Below are 15,256 nucleotides of genomic sequence, written 5' to 3'. Positions count from 1 at the left end.
ACAACAGTGATAAGTATTTGCTCCGAATGGAACTCTGAATAAACGTTTCTCCATAGTCAATGTCGGTGTGTTTCCCGATGACTCGTCAGACATACCTTGTCTTAGGTAAGTGAAGAGCACTCTACAATACAACGAACAATTTTAAAGGTAAATGCTGTCCTTACATTTCACTCTGGGGAAATATGCTCTAATGCTGGCAGCGGCTGCGTAACTATAGAGTCAGTGGAGTTGATTGTACAGTATCCGATAACACTCTCATTCGAATCTCTAAATGACTGACGGCATTTATTTTTTTTAAAGGTCATTACTCTTCATTTTAGTGGGTATCAGGCTTAAAGATTGCTCCTTATCAGCCAGTTACATAATTCTCATATGACAACTTATCACTCATACGAAGGTCATTTCATTTCTCCTAGCACGTTTTAAATTCATACATCAATAATCCACGCTTGCATAGCTAAATTGGTGTACGGTATTGGCATACGGCCATGAATACTAGTACGCTCATCCTAGGAGGAAGTCTCTGCAGTTTCACAATTATTATGGTGCGGCCACTGCATGCGTATGGTCGCGTGTTCTCTCATTTAGCATCGACTCGTATGCCAAGTTTACTTTATTTTCGAGTTAGCCATAGTGCTGTAACTTCAACAAGTGGCCGTGGGCAAACAAAGCAAGCCCTGTAGGAGCGGCACGCCGCCTCAGCCCGCTAGAGTGAGCTCTGGGCGTTCCACTTGATCAGCCTTGCCTGTAACGGCGGTTTGGTTTCTTCAGTTTCGACCTCCAGCGAAATACGCAGACAAGGTTGTTTTCCAATATCGATACTCTTTTTTTCCGAAATATCTGCTGGATTATGAGTTGACTAACTTTACCTCAACGCTCGCTACACAAGATTCGCTCCAGTTGAGAAAGTTTCGTCGGGAATTCCGAATCTAACTTCTCCTATGACATGTATTTTAACGGCGAAGCGATACTTCGTTCTTTGTAAACGATATTACAAGCTTCGACTGCAACGTGTCAAAGAGACATACTTTTATGCTGTAGGAAATTATGAGAAGTCAAATTAAGAAGCCTGTATCACTCAGGACGAAAATGATTGTGAGAATATTTTTTCCTTGCCAATCTCTCTGGCAATAATATTTTTCTACTTTACTGAAAAAAAGTACAACCAGTACGACAGAAAACATACAGCGAACGGTCACAGTTTGCTTGTGTTTGTTACAAGACAGAAACGAAGAAGGTGTGAGAGTGTACAATGAGTAATCCGTAATCTTATCCATCTGTTCTAGAGTACAACTGATTCCATCGCTTCGTAGCGAAATGCGTCTGCTCCATTCTCGGAATAGCGCAGAATGTATCACATCACGTATCGAAGATCGCTGCGGACGAATGATAAGACGATGAAACTACAGGCTACACCCGCCATTGTGACTGAATGGACGACGTCACGCCACGGCAGCAGAGCAGATCTTGGGCTCCGCCCTTAAGGACGGAACCGCGCCAAGTGCCGAAACTGTCCCAGTAGAAGCAATACAGACGCACTACAGTTAAGACTGAACTTTTTGACGTTACCTGTTTTGTGTATTATAGAAATGATTCAGATGACAGAGAGAATATTAAATGGGTTCCACAAGCTTCAGTTTTTGATCCACTGCTGTTATTTATACAGAGAATGAATGAGACCTCCTTTGATTACATTCAATGTACTGTAACAACTTCGTACAACAAAAATCAAATCAATATAGGACACCACCGTATTTCGCTTTCTGATCAATGCGTAACACGATACCATTTTTTTATGGGGCTCGAGACAGGTCAGCGTAATGGTACGGACTGCAACATTTTGACGCCAGTCAGAAGTCCGTAATGGCTCGTAAGAAGTTATAACATAACCCTCTACAACTACTTCCTCTGCACGTTGGACAAAGAGGGACGTAACGTAAGAGAGAAAAAACTGTTGGTCAACTGGAGAAACATAATCGCCGAGTCTTTAGAAATGAACTGCAGAAGTAACAAGGACTGTCTAATATCTCCAACTGTTTACGTCTATTTTTGGCCGACCAGTATATAAGGTGCTTCAATAAGAAAGAACAGATTTCAGTTGTTTATTATGCACCAACTATAAAAGACAGAGACACAGTACGCTTGTCACTGTATCAAGGAATGTTCAAAGTTTAGAAATAGTTGCGGTTTTGTTTCTGGCAGCACGGCGACTACATCACAAGAGAAATGATTCTGTGTGTTGGAAGTTGCACTAAGTCAATCCACTACTCAAATGCAACGTGCATTCCACCGTCGATTCAGCAAGCCGCCGCCTCTGCACACGCAGATTCATGACTGGCAAACAAAATTTTTAGAAGGCGGTTGCATATGCGAAGGGAAGAGCACTGGTCTGCCATGCACGTCTGATTAAACTGTCGAGCGTATCCGAGACGCGATAACACGCAGCCCTCGCAAGTCCACAAGACAGGCAGGCCAGGGGCTGCAACTTCCTCCAGCAATGGTGTAGCGTTTTCTAAAACGACGCCTTACAAGTTGCAGTTACAGTTGGACAACAGACTCTTGCTCATTGCTTTTGGCCTCGCAGGTCACCAGACCTAAACAACGTAACCGTTTTCTGTGGGGTTACATAAAAGTCTGAGTCTTTCTCCTATCTGTCGCAGATACGCGCCAAGAGCTGAAAAAACTAACTGTTCAAGCTGTCGATTCAATAAATAGGGACCTGTGGACTCGTGTGTGGAATGAAATGACCTACCGTTTCGACGTTTCTCGAGAAACGCGTGGTGCTCATGTTGAGTTTAAGGTACGGTGTCTGTGCGAACACAAAACTTTGAACCTTCCTGTGTCCAGTGACAAGCGCAATGTGTTTCCATATTTCACTACTAGTCTGTAAGAAATAACTGACATCTGTTCTATCTTTCTGAATCACTCTGTATTTAATTTCAACTGTATATAATCATTCTGATGAACGTCAACAAAAGCAAAACGAGGATAATGGAATTCAGTCGATTTAATCAGGTGAGGATGAGGGAATTAGATATGTTGTCAATGAGACAAAGTAGATGAGTTTTGCTATTTGGAGAGCAAAATAAATGACGACGGTCGAAGTAGAAATGATATAAAATGTAGACTGGCAGTGGCAGCGAAACCGTTTCTGAAGAAGAGAAATTTCTTAACATCGATTATAGATTTAAGTGTCAGGAAGTCCTTTCTGGAAGTTTTTGTATAAAGTGTATATCTACATGGATACTCTGTAAATCAAATTTTGTGCCTGGCAGAGGGTTCATCGAACCACCTTCACAATTCTCTATTATTCCAATCTCGTATACCGCGCGGAAAGAATGAACACCTATATCTTTCCGCACGATCTCTGATTTCCGTTATTTTATCGTTGTGATCGTTCCGCCCTATGTAGGTCGGTGTCAACAAAATATTTTCGCATTCGGAGGAGAAAGTTGGTGATTGGAATTTCGTGACAAGATTCCGTCGCAACGAAAAACGCCTTTCTTCTAATGATTTCCAGCCCAAATCCCGTATCATTTCTGCGACACTCTCTTCCATATTTCGCTATAATACAAAACGTGCTGCCTTTCTTTCAACTTTTTCGATGTACTCCGTCAGTCCTATCTGGTAAGGATCCCACACCGCGCTGTAGTACTCTAAAAGGGGACGGACAAGCGTAATGTAGGCAGTCTCCTTAGTAGGTCTGTTACATTTTCCAAGTGTCCTGCCAATAAAACGCAGCCTTTGGATAGCCTTCTCTACAAGGTTTTCTATGTGGTGTTTCCAATTTAAGTTGTTCGTAATGGTAATACCTAGGTATTTAGTTGAATTTACGACTTTTAGATCAGACTGATTTATCATGTAACCGAAGTTTAACGAGTTTCTTTTAGTACTCATGTGGATGACCTCACTTTTCGTTATTTAGGGTCAACTTCCACTTTTAGAACCATTCAGATATCTTTTCTAAATTGTTTCGCAGTTTGTTTTGGTCTTCTGATGACTAGTAGTCGATAAACGACAGCGTCATCTGCAAACAACCGAAGACGACTGCTCAGATTGTCTCCCAAATCGTTTATATAGATAAGGAACAGTAAAGGGCCTATAACACTACCTTGGGGAAAGCTTGAAATCACTTCTGTTTTACTCTATGACTTTCCGTCAATTACTACGAACTGTGATCTCTGACAGGAAATCGCAAATCCAGTCAAATAACTGAGACGATATTCCATAAGCACGCCATTTTACTACGAGCCGCTTGTGTGGTACAGTGTCAAAAGACATCAAGGAATACGGAATCGATCTGAAATCCCTTGTCAATAGCACTCAGTACTTCATGTGAATAAACAGCTATTTGTGCTTCGGAGGAACGATGTTTTCTAAACCCGTGTTGACTGTGTGTCAGACCGTTTCCTTCGATGTAACCATGTATGCAAGTGAAACATTGACGATAAATAGTTTAGACAAGAAGAGAATAGATACTTTCAAAATATGGTGCTACAGAAGAACGCTGAAGATTAGATCACGTAACTAATGATGAAGTTCTGAATAGAAGGAGGGAGAAGACTAATGTGTGGCACAACTTGACTAGAAGAAGGGATCTGTTGCTAGGACACGTTCTGAGGCATCAAGGGATCACCAATTGAGTATTCGGGGAAAGCGTGGAGGGTAAAAATCGTAGAGAGAGATCAAGGGATGAGTACACTAAGCAGATTCAGAAGAATGTAGATTGCAATAGGTACTGGGAGATGATGAATGCTGTAAAGGATAGAGTAGCATGGGCAGCTGCATGAAACCAGTCTCTGGACTGAAGACCACAACAAGAACAACATCGTTCTACCAGCATAATGAGCTTCGTCATTTTATCTGTTTTCTGTCGTTCCTTAACTGCTTCCAAATTCATAGACATCTATTTCGTCTTTGGAACTATCATTTATTTGCAAAAACTTAGTACACATCCATGAATATTGAACCTATTGCTCTTTTTCATAGTGAAATTAATTATTAAAGATATACAGTGTTCTGATAAACAACAATTATTAACATTTGCCTATAGAACTAATTTTGATTCCGAATTAACGAAGAAAGTTTACTATTTTTCTCTGTACAAAAATTCATGGAAAAATGGAACTCATGGTCTTTATATGGGGCGGTAACATCAAACATAGAATTTAAATATTGATAACATTATAAATTTGACATAATACGTGAACAAATAAGAACAGAAATTGCTGCAATCGTCATTCCCAGCCCGAGACAGAAAAGTCCATATACCTTCCACTGTCAATTTTATTCATTAAGGCTTAAGAAATTTTTCAGATGCATCGTCTTTTCGAAACAGTTTCCCATGTAGAAGAGTAAACTATTATTTCAAATCGTATGTATTCCAGAACGAATACTGTTAGACGTATATAAATTAAATTAACTGAAATGAATAAAATAAAACAATGAAATCAAGTGCATTGACACGAAAAAATATCAATGAAAATCTTTTTAAAATGGCAGCTACTCAACAATAAGCAGGAGTTCCGGTTTGGAATATTGGTCTTCTTTTAGTTTTTATTTGTTGCGATATTCTTTACGTCAACGGTTCAGCATTCATAAACAGATTTCATTTATGCATTTTCGTGTCTTTACATTTTCAGTGATTACATTCATTTGACTGAATTTAATTCACTTTATATGTATCTCTGTGGGAGAATAAGCTACTGTAAACACATTCCCCCAGAGGTACTACTACTGCATATCCGCTCAAGGAAGAGGACTGAAACTTTTTAGTCAGTCTTGGAGGCGTGGTCGAAAGGCCTAATTGGATGAAGTGACTGCTTGAGATCAGCAGGAATCCGCGACTGGCATAAAATATCACTTGGAACTACATAGTCATTGACAGAAATAATTTATATAGGAAAAACGCAATGGTAACTATAATTATGATACAGGTGGAGAAATTCTTTCATTTTTCTTCTGTACCTATGAATTTGACTCAGACACGGACGAATTTTACTGTGACGATTGTTGCTCACACAATTACATAAAATACCGAACAGTAAATATTAGGGTTAGGCGAAAATTATCTTCTCATCTGCTGTCTCAAAACACGATTTCTATACAGAAACTTTCAGAACACAAACAACTGAACAGGATACACGCTCCTGCGGAAAATTATTTTTCACTGGCGTCGAATAGCGAATACATGATCACAGCGGTATCAACTATAAGCGTGCACGCACAGAAGGCAGTGTGAGAATTTTAAAGGTTTCATGACGAAAAGGGAGATAATTCTTGACTATCCCGTCTTAATAAAGGCGATAAGGAAACAACAATATTGAAATTTAAACAAGTGCAGGAATGAACGGTTGTGATAAGTGAAATTTGTTTACCGTGCCAGAACTCCGCAAATTCTTAGCAACCTGTTCCAGAGGTGTTGATCTAGCAGCATAACGCCTGTGGATCTTGGAGGAGGGCAACAGGCGGATTCCATATTCCAGGATTTGGTTCAAATGGCTCTGAGCACCATGGGACTTAACTTCTGAGGTCATCAGTCCCCTAGAACTTAGACCTACTTAACCTAGCTAACCTAAGGACATCACTCACATCCATGCCCGAGGCAGGATTCGAACCTGCGACCGTAGCGGTCGCGCGGTTCCAGACTGTAGCGCCTAGAACCGCTCGGCCACTCCGACCGGGTCCAGGATTTCCGGAAAGCATCTGGCGTGGAGCCCAACTGCAGACTAAACGAAGGTCCGGGAATATAGAACAGCATCTTAGATACGTGAGTGGCTCGAAGACTTCTTAAGCAATAGAACCTAGTGCTTTGTCCTGGAGGGAGTGTTCATCAGACAAGAGTGTCGTCAGCATTGCCGCAGGGTAGTGAGAGGAGACCGCTCTTGTTCTCTACATTAAAGTTGTACGTAAATAATCTGACGGATAGGGTGAGCAGCAATCTGTGACTCAGTTAAAATCGCCGTGGTGTAAGGAAAAGTGTAGTTATTGAGTGAGGATGCAGGATGACTTCGACGAACTTTCTGTTTGTTGTGCTGAATGGCAGCTTGCTCTAAATGGAAAAAAAGGAAGTTAATGCAGATGAGTAGGAAAAACGATCCTATAATGTTGGAATATAATATTAGTGACGGAATGCTTGACACGCCGATTAAATGTCTGGGTAAACACGAAGCAGCAGTACCTGTCTTATTACGAAGTACGGTACAAGGAACATTGCATCGTACTTTTTAGGCATTGCTACTTCGGTTTTACTCGCGAATACAAGGCCCTCGACTCTCGATAGATACGTCTTCCTTGGACGAGGATTTATGTAACGCACGAGTGGACGCTGTGACATGGACGACGACATACGGAAGTTGGAGGCTGCCCGTGATTCGGGCACGGATAGCCGAAGCGGGAAATCCGTATTCCAGTCCCGGTCTGGCAAAAATTTTCAGTGTCAGCCGATGGTGGTTCATATTGCAGAGCCATATGAAATGGAACGAGCACATAAGGACGGCATGAGAGGTCGACTTCGGAGAGAGTTTTAGAAAAGTGTAGATCATCTACAAGGTGATAATTATTGAATTATATGAAATAAAAATCGTCATAACCTCTGAACGGTTTGCGTTAGTACATTAAAACTGCACGGTTGGTCGCGGGGCATGATGGGAATTAGTGTCAGCATGGTTTGACTTAGCTCACTTTCATTTGAATGGTTTCATCAATAAGCAAAATTAACGCATTTGGGGGACTGAGAATCCGCATTTGGCGATCGAGAAGTTTTTTCATCTCAGTGGATAACTGTGTGGTGTGCAGCGTCCAGTCACGGAGTTATCAGTGTAATGTTCTTTGATGGCGAGGTGACTACCAAACGGTACGTCAAAGTTTTGGACGTTCATCCTCATTATACAAAGTGATACTGATTTCGACAAGACGTGGTTCATGCAAGACCGAGATCGAGCCCATCAATGCAGGAGCGTGATGTCCTGCAGCAGGAGCAATTCGGGGACAGCATTCTGGCTCTGGGGTACTCAGAGGCCACTGGCATGGGCCTCGAATGGTCGCCATATTCTTCGGATCTGAACTGCTGCAACTCCTTTTTGTGGGGCTGTATTGAAGATCAGGTGTACACCAATAATCCCAAAATCATTGCTGAGCGGAAAACAGCCATTCAGGAGGTCATAGACAGTATTGATTTTCCGACACTTAGCAGAATTTCGCTGTTCATCTGCGCCACATCATCGCCAAGGATGGCAGGCATATCGAACACGTCATAACCCAAATCAGAATAGCTTTCGTGACATTTACATGTCTAAGAAAGGTCGTGTACCCAGTAGTTTGTAATTAATTTACGTTGTTTTTTATGTAGTTCAATAATTGTCACTTTGTATGAAGCAGACCGCGTAGAGAGCACTACTGATCTTTTAGTACTGCTCGAGTGTTCGGGATCCTCACCAAATCGGATTAAAGGAAGACATCGAAGTAATTCAAAGGGGTGCTGCTAAATTTATTACCGGTACGTTCGATCAACAAGTATTACGGAGACGCTCCACTGCATATCTTTGGACAGCATACGACGTCCTTTTCGCGAAACGCTATTGAGAGAATTTAGAGAACCGGCAGACGCTAACTTACATTTTGCGTAAGGATCACAACAATTAAGAGAAATTAGAGCTTGTACGGAGACACGTAGACGGTCGCTTTACGCTCGCTTCATTTGCGAATGAGACAAGAGAGGAAATTAGTAGTGGAACAGGGTACCGTTCGCCATGCTTCCGGAGCATGAGTGTAGAAGTAGGTAAAATAGTGACATGCTGCAATGGATTGCTTGAGGAGTGAAAGCGTAGGATGATCAAAACGACTTGCAAAATGATTTAGATGAGATACCTGTATGCTGCGAAAAGTGACAATTGACCTTGAATAAACAAAAGTGCGAATTTATTCACAAGAGTACTAAAAGAAATCAGCTAAATTTCGATTACGCGATAAGTCACACAAATCTGAGGGCTGCAAATTCAACTCAATACTTAGGGATTACAATTACAAATAACCTAAATTGGAACAATCACATAGATAATATTGTGGGCAGAGCAAACCAAAGACTGCGATTCATTGGCAGAACACTTAGAAGGTGCAGCAGGTCTCCCAAAGAGACTGCTTACACCACGCTTGATGGTCCTATTCAGGAGTACTGCTGTGCGGTGTGGGATCCGCATCAGGTGGGACTGACGGAAGACATTGAAAAAGTACAAAGAAGGGCTGCTCGTTTTGTATTATCGCGAAATAGGGGAGATAGTGTCACAAACATGATATGTGAATCGGAGTGGCAATCATTAAAACAAAGGCGCTTTTCGTTGCGACGGGATCTTCTCATGAAATTTCTATCACCAGTTTTCTCTTCCGATTGCGAAAACATTCTGTTGGCACCCACCTACATAGGGAGAAATGATCATCACGATAAAATAAGAGAAATCAGGGCTCGCACCGAAAAATTTAAGTGCTCGTTTTTCCCGCGTGCCGTTCGAGAGTGGAACGGTAGAGAGACAGCATGAAGGTGGTTCATTGAACCCTCTGCCAGGCACTTTATTGTGAATAGCGGAGTAATCACATAAATGTAGACAACTGGTAATTGCGATGTGTGTGTGGCAAATGATTTTATATTATGACGGACTTTCGTCGCAGTCTATAGTCTGCCAAAGTGTTATCTATGCGACGTTTTGAGAGGGTTATTAGAGATAATGGAGCAGTAACAGTGGCAGAAAAAGCAGCATGCAGAGTAGGAGGCGCAAGCAGAGCAGGACGACAGGAGCAGCTGGCGGGCTGCAGGCGAGGGCGCTGCTGGTTAGCGGGCGCTGCTATCGGGACAAAGCGATCTGCGAAGTGGCGACTCGTGACGGGCAGTTGCAGCGCCGCACCATAGCGCAAGCCGCGGAACGGGTTCCCGCTGCAGCCGCGGCACAAAAGCTGGCCTCTCCTCTCCGGGAGGCGAGCCGCTCTGAATCTCAAGACCGCAGCGGCGACAGAAAAGGCGGTCGTTCGTCTGCCGAACATCGGCGCGGCGCGACGCGACGCCAGGCCGGGTTTCTGCAGAGGCGAACACCCGGCTGTCGGCTGTCGCAGGGGGGAACGTAGAAGGGCGGCGCAGACGTGTTCGGCACATGGCGCGGTCTTCTTACGTTAAGACACGGAAAATAGCTGTGTCTGGGGTCCTGCCTCTTGATCTGCTAGCAGGAGCCGTCACCTATGGGTGAGCGAAACCAACTCATATAGTAAATGAAATACTTGGGGCTAATGATTCATGAATGATTGGCAGGAGATGCGATTTCTCTGGCACTGGAAGGTGAAGCTACTGCCGGTTCCAAAATGTCAGTTCACATCGAACCAACAGCTGCTCCTGTGCATTTACAGGACATGATAAATACTCTGTGTATTTATGTCGACTCCAAATTAAAGACCAACACATGAGCTACTGAGGACTCATTCGTGCACATGACGTTCTATTGGAATGCCAAGTTTATAGGTCTGATAGAAGGCAGGCAGCAGATTACGGGGGCTCCTATTTATGGGGAATTTTATGATGAGAAATTTGGCTCTTGAACATAATCGCTTCCATCCCAGAACAGACAGCGAAAACTATGAGCTGAGCAGTTATTGAGTATTGCCGGCACGGTTGCTCAGCGTGTTCGGTCAGAGGCCTAGTTGCCCTCTATAATAAAAAAACTGAGTTAATGGATCAACAACGAACTGAAACGGGTGTTTTTCGACGTCCGCCCAGAGCAGATACAACGAATGAAAACGAACAAAATGAGAAAGCCGGCACGGTAGCTCAGCGTGTTCGGTCAGAGGGTTACGTGTCCTGTAATAAAAAAAAAAAAAAAAGTCAATCTATCAACAACGAACATAAATGGATGTCTTACGACGTCCGCCCCGAGCAGTTGCGACGAACAAAAGCGAACAAAATGAGATTTAAAAAAAATTACCGAGGGAAGAAGGCTTCGACTTGCAATGAAGAGAGGGAACGGTTCGATACGAGGATAACAACCAACCGAATGAATGAAGAGGGAGGAATGGCTTATCTTACGATCCGAAGGCGAGTTTGAGCCGGCCGAAGTGGCCGTGCGGTTCTAGGCGCTGCAGTCTGGAACCGCGAGACCGCTACGGTCGCAGGTTCGAATCCTGCCTCGGGCATAGATGTGTGTGATGTCCTTAGGTTAGTTAGGTTTATCTAGTTCTAAGTTCTAGGGGACTGATGACCTCAGAAGTTTAGTCCCGTAGTGCTCAGAGCCATTTGAACCATTTTGAAGTTCAGTTTGAAAGGGAGACTGTCTCCAGTACTACCTTATCACACACCCGGTGAAATAGTAAATACGCTTTACGTCGCAAACTTGCTTTCCGATCCACAATTATTCTGTAACTATCGAGTGAAGGAAAACAAAATACCAAGAAGATGCAACATTTAGTCTTTTCCGTCCACTTCTCGAGCGCTGCTGGGCGGTATGGGATCGTCACGGAACAGGATTGACGGAAGACATCGAAAAAGTTCAGAGAAAGCCAACTCATTATGTACTATCATGAAATGGAGCGTCACAGACAAGATGCGCGAGTTGCGGTGGTAATCGTTAACGAAAATATGTTGCGCCGAGATTTTTTTACCAACTTACTCCTACGAAAGCCAAAACATTTCGTTGATTCCCACCTATATGGGGAGGAATGACCATCGTAATGTAATAAATCAGATCTCGCACGGAAAGATTTAGGCGTTCATTTTTTCTATGTACTTCTTGAGATTGGAACGGTAAAGAAATAGTCTGAAATTATTTCATGAACCCTCTGCGCGCACTTGCCAGCTAACTGCAGAGCAGTCATGTAGATTGGAACAACGTAAGCACTGTTGTATTGACTTGCGCCTCAGAATCATTTTACTTATGGGATTTACCAACAATCACATGCCACTATTGGTCAGTAAACGATGGTACTGACAGTCACCGGACATTATTCTGTTGTACACAGATTTTTTATTATGCTATGGGTATCCCCGAGCACCCAAAATTTAAAAGAAAACACATAATTCTGTCATTGCGTAAGATAATTTTCATTACAAGTGTGATCCTTAGTTGGCAGGTACATTTTGTTCCATATGTCCAACACAAGAGAGCTCTAATCTGCCTTTCATTAGCGAAGAATCCAAAGGAGGATTCACGGGGCTCGTTCACGGACCACGTGTTATCAGGCCATAAACAACACAAAGCAGCTTTACTATATGGCTAATCATTCATCAGCGTTATTTCGAGAAGCAGAACGGCCGCGGAAGATCCGCTACCACTTAAAGCACCGTTAATGTGTGCAGCGTACACAGCTACTGGTTATCATATTCCACAGACTAGTCTGCGTGACTCAACAACGCTCACCTACAAGATTTAATGCATATAGTTTATTTAGGAGAAATCTTGTCCACAAACTACGCTGATTCGTCAAAGAAGAGCACGAAGCTGTGAAATTGTTGACAAATTTCAAAATCTGTTTAGCTTTAGTTTCTCGAGTTTTGTTGAGACGCCATTCAGAAAACAGATACACATTGGATCTAATTCTCTTTACGTATGCTAAATATTGTAGCCCTTCCACAGCTATGCGCGCCAGATAATTCATCGCAGTTTCGTTCCTGTCATTGCCAAACCTTGATCTCGTCTCCGTTTAGCATGGAACTACCAACAGTTACAGGGCCTATGAACACAAGAGTCAATAATACGGATGTAACAATATACGTAAATCTGAGAACATAATAATAAAAAACGACGTATTCAAGACGACCTCGCCGTTCCCGGTCGAAGGGGTTATCTGCTCCCATTTTTTATAGAAGAAAGAAATGTTTTTCTGATTGCTCCAAGTACAGCTATATGCTGCATACCACAGTATTTACCCGATCGCTTCGCTCTCTCTCTTACACACACACACACACACACACACACACACACACACACACACACACACACACACATCCTCCTTCAAGGAGAATGTTTGTATATCCAAAGTTACTGAATAATTAACAGAACATAGTAATTACAAGCACTAAACGTAGGCAAAGAAAACAGTTGATAGCATCAGATATCTACAAACAAGTCACAGTCTCAATCGCTGCATCAATGGCGGAGGGAGTATGACGCGGTTTATCTCGCCAGAACTCACTGCAAAACTACGGGAAGAATTTGTCAGAGATAATCGTAAATACTTAACAGCAGCAGGCGTATCACTGAAGAATATAAGATTAGATTAATTATAGCAGATATAGTGTCGCCTAAAGCGTCCCAGAGACACTAGAAAGACGCGGTAACACTTAGCAATACTGTTAGAAGAGATCCTGACAACGAAATGGTACCAGTAGGCAGGGAAATTCTGAACGACAGGCATACGATCAAAATAACTAACTACAGTGTATCTATAACGTAAATTTTTACAACCATAACAGTAAGGGGCATTCAGTGAAAAAAGAATTGCTTTCATTAACAGTAACCACTTTCTGTCGATCAAAGAATTGGGAGCCATGTGGTTTCTGGTGCTCGGTTCAGTAAAAAACGTACGTCAGCAACCGATCCTGACAGTTCCTTTATTCCTGCTAAAATATTCCACAATTTCTTTATTTCATAGTTTATAACAATGGTATAACAATTGCCCCAATAAACAATGTCGGAAGTGGATCTACCGGTAATTGCAGTAAATTTACTGAAATTTGGAATATCAGACTTCTTTAAAAATCTGTCAAAACTGATTTAATAAATACAGAAATTGGGGTACGTTTACTTGAAGAGGCAAACAAACGGAATACTAATTCTGCCTGGACAAGGGATACAAAAAATATGTCGTCCTTTGTAGGAACACAGTCATATGCCTCTATAGATGTAGAGGTAGCCACGAAAAACTAAATTAGGGCCAGCCCGTGGACATTGTGGTCTTTTCCCAAATAAAACAATGCTCCACATCGCTTGGTCGTTTGTGACATATGAGAAAGCACAATATCGCGGTGAATGGGGGGGGGGGGGGAGGGGGGGCAGTGCGTATGACAATCATCCTAGTTTCGTGACAGCAAAACCTCGGCACTTCATTGCTGTTTAATTCGATTAAGTAGCTGCGTGGAGTTTTATCTGTATAGCAAACTTCTTTCAGTGATCATAAAATATTTTCGATCTTGAAAAAACTACAAAATAAAGGCTTCACGGACGCATGCAGGGTTGTAAAAAAAGGTAGAAAACACACTATTTCTACACTTGAAAGAATAAAATCAGTTTGGTGAGTTAAACACCTGATACGATTGTTTTTATTCGGATATCAATGAGTTATTACCTCAGTTTGAGACAAATTTCAGTGGCCGCCACTTCTGGTACACATAACAATCAGTCACTCACATAAAACGGAAAAAAATTTTTAGTGGTCGTTTGAGAGATTTTTGGTAGGCAAAGAAAAAGTCAACACCCGACACAAATTTAGGGTCCGATTGGAAATACTGTCTGAAAGTAGGCCGACAGCGTTCGAAATGCGTTATGCACCGTAATTAAAATTTGCTTTTGCCATAAATTTGGTTTTGTTAACCACTGAACTGACCTTTATTCTCATTGTGGTGTCCAACAGTCAACGTCACTCGTGATCCCCACTTGCTCACAGCACACTCAACACCAGAACTGTAAACACGATGCCACACACAGACGTCGGCACTCGGCGTGTCACGCACTCTGGCAGCAGAACACTGACGGCGCCACCTACCTCGAGGGCTAGACCGCCGTCCGTGCCGCCACCCCGCGCCGCATGCCGCTCGTTGCCCGCTGCTGCCGTCCGCTAGCTGTTGGCTGGCTCGGCCGCCGCTGGTCGACTGGACTGGACGCCTGGATGCGCCAACCAGTGGAGCCCCTGCGCCGCCGCTGCCCGCGCACACTGTGACGTCACGGCAGAAGTCGCGGCCCGCTATCTGCTCAGCCGTGCCGCCGCCGCAGACTGCACCGGGGTTCGAGCACGACTACTCTCAGGCGGGAGAAACCGCTTACGTACTTGCAGGTACACTGTGTCCTTTCTCCTCAAACGGACCCCTGAAAGCAGAATCAGACATATTACTACGTAACTTCAAATGTGAAAATTATGGAGTAGACTTGACGGTGACAGTTGTGATTATCAATTATATTGTATCCAGAATGAGATTTTCACTCTGCAGCGGAGTGTGCGCTGATATGAAACTTCCTGGCAGATTAAAACGGTGTGCCGGACCGAGACTCGAACTCGGGACCTTTGCCTT

At 43.0% G+C, this 15,256-nt stretch overlaps 1 protein-coding gene across 2 annotated transcripts in view; it reads right to left on the bottom strand.

Moving 5' to 3' along the window:
• LOC126181628 (amphoterin-induced protein 3-like) overlaps nucleotides 1–14,830 on the bottom strand; it is a 161,096-nt gene extending 146,266 nt beyond the window's left edge. The window contains exons 1-2 of one of the 2 annotated variants that reach the window (XM_049924786.1): nucleotides 14,734–14,827; nucleotides 14,575–14,651 (exon numbers count right to left, since the gene is read on the bottom strand). In XM_049924786.1, coding sequence (XP_049780743.1) covers nucleotides 14,575–14,586 — 12 coding nt within the window. In that variant the 5' untranslated portion in view covers nucleotides 14,587–14,651; nucleotides 14,734–14,827. Of the gene's footprint in view, nucleotides 1–14,574; nucleotides 14,652–14,733 lie in introns of both variants that reach the window. The other variant, XM_049924787.1, reaches the window with a different exon arrangement.
• Between the last annotated feature and the right edge of the window lie 426 nt (nucleotides 14,831–15,256).

Source organism: Schistocerca cancellata, chromosome 1 (assembly GCF_023864275.1).
Source record: "Schistocerca cancellata isolate TAMUIC-IGC-003103 chromosome 1, iqSchCanc2.1, whole genome shotgun sequence".
In the NCBI taxonomy this organism is placed as follows: domain Eukaryota; kingdom Metazoa; phylum Arthropoda; class Insecta; order Orthoptera; family Acrididae; genus Schistocerca; species Schistocerca cancellata.
This window is presented reverse-complemented; position numbering and strand designations above follow the sequence as displayed.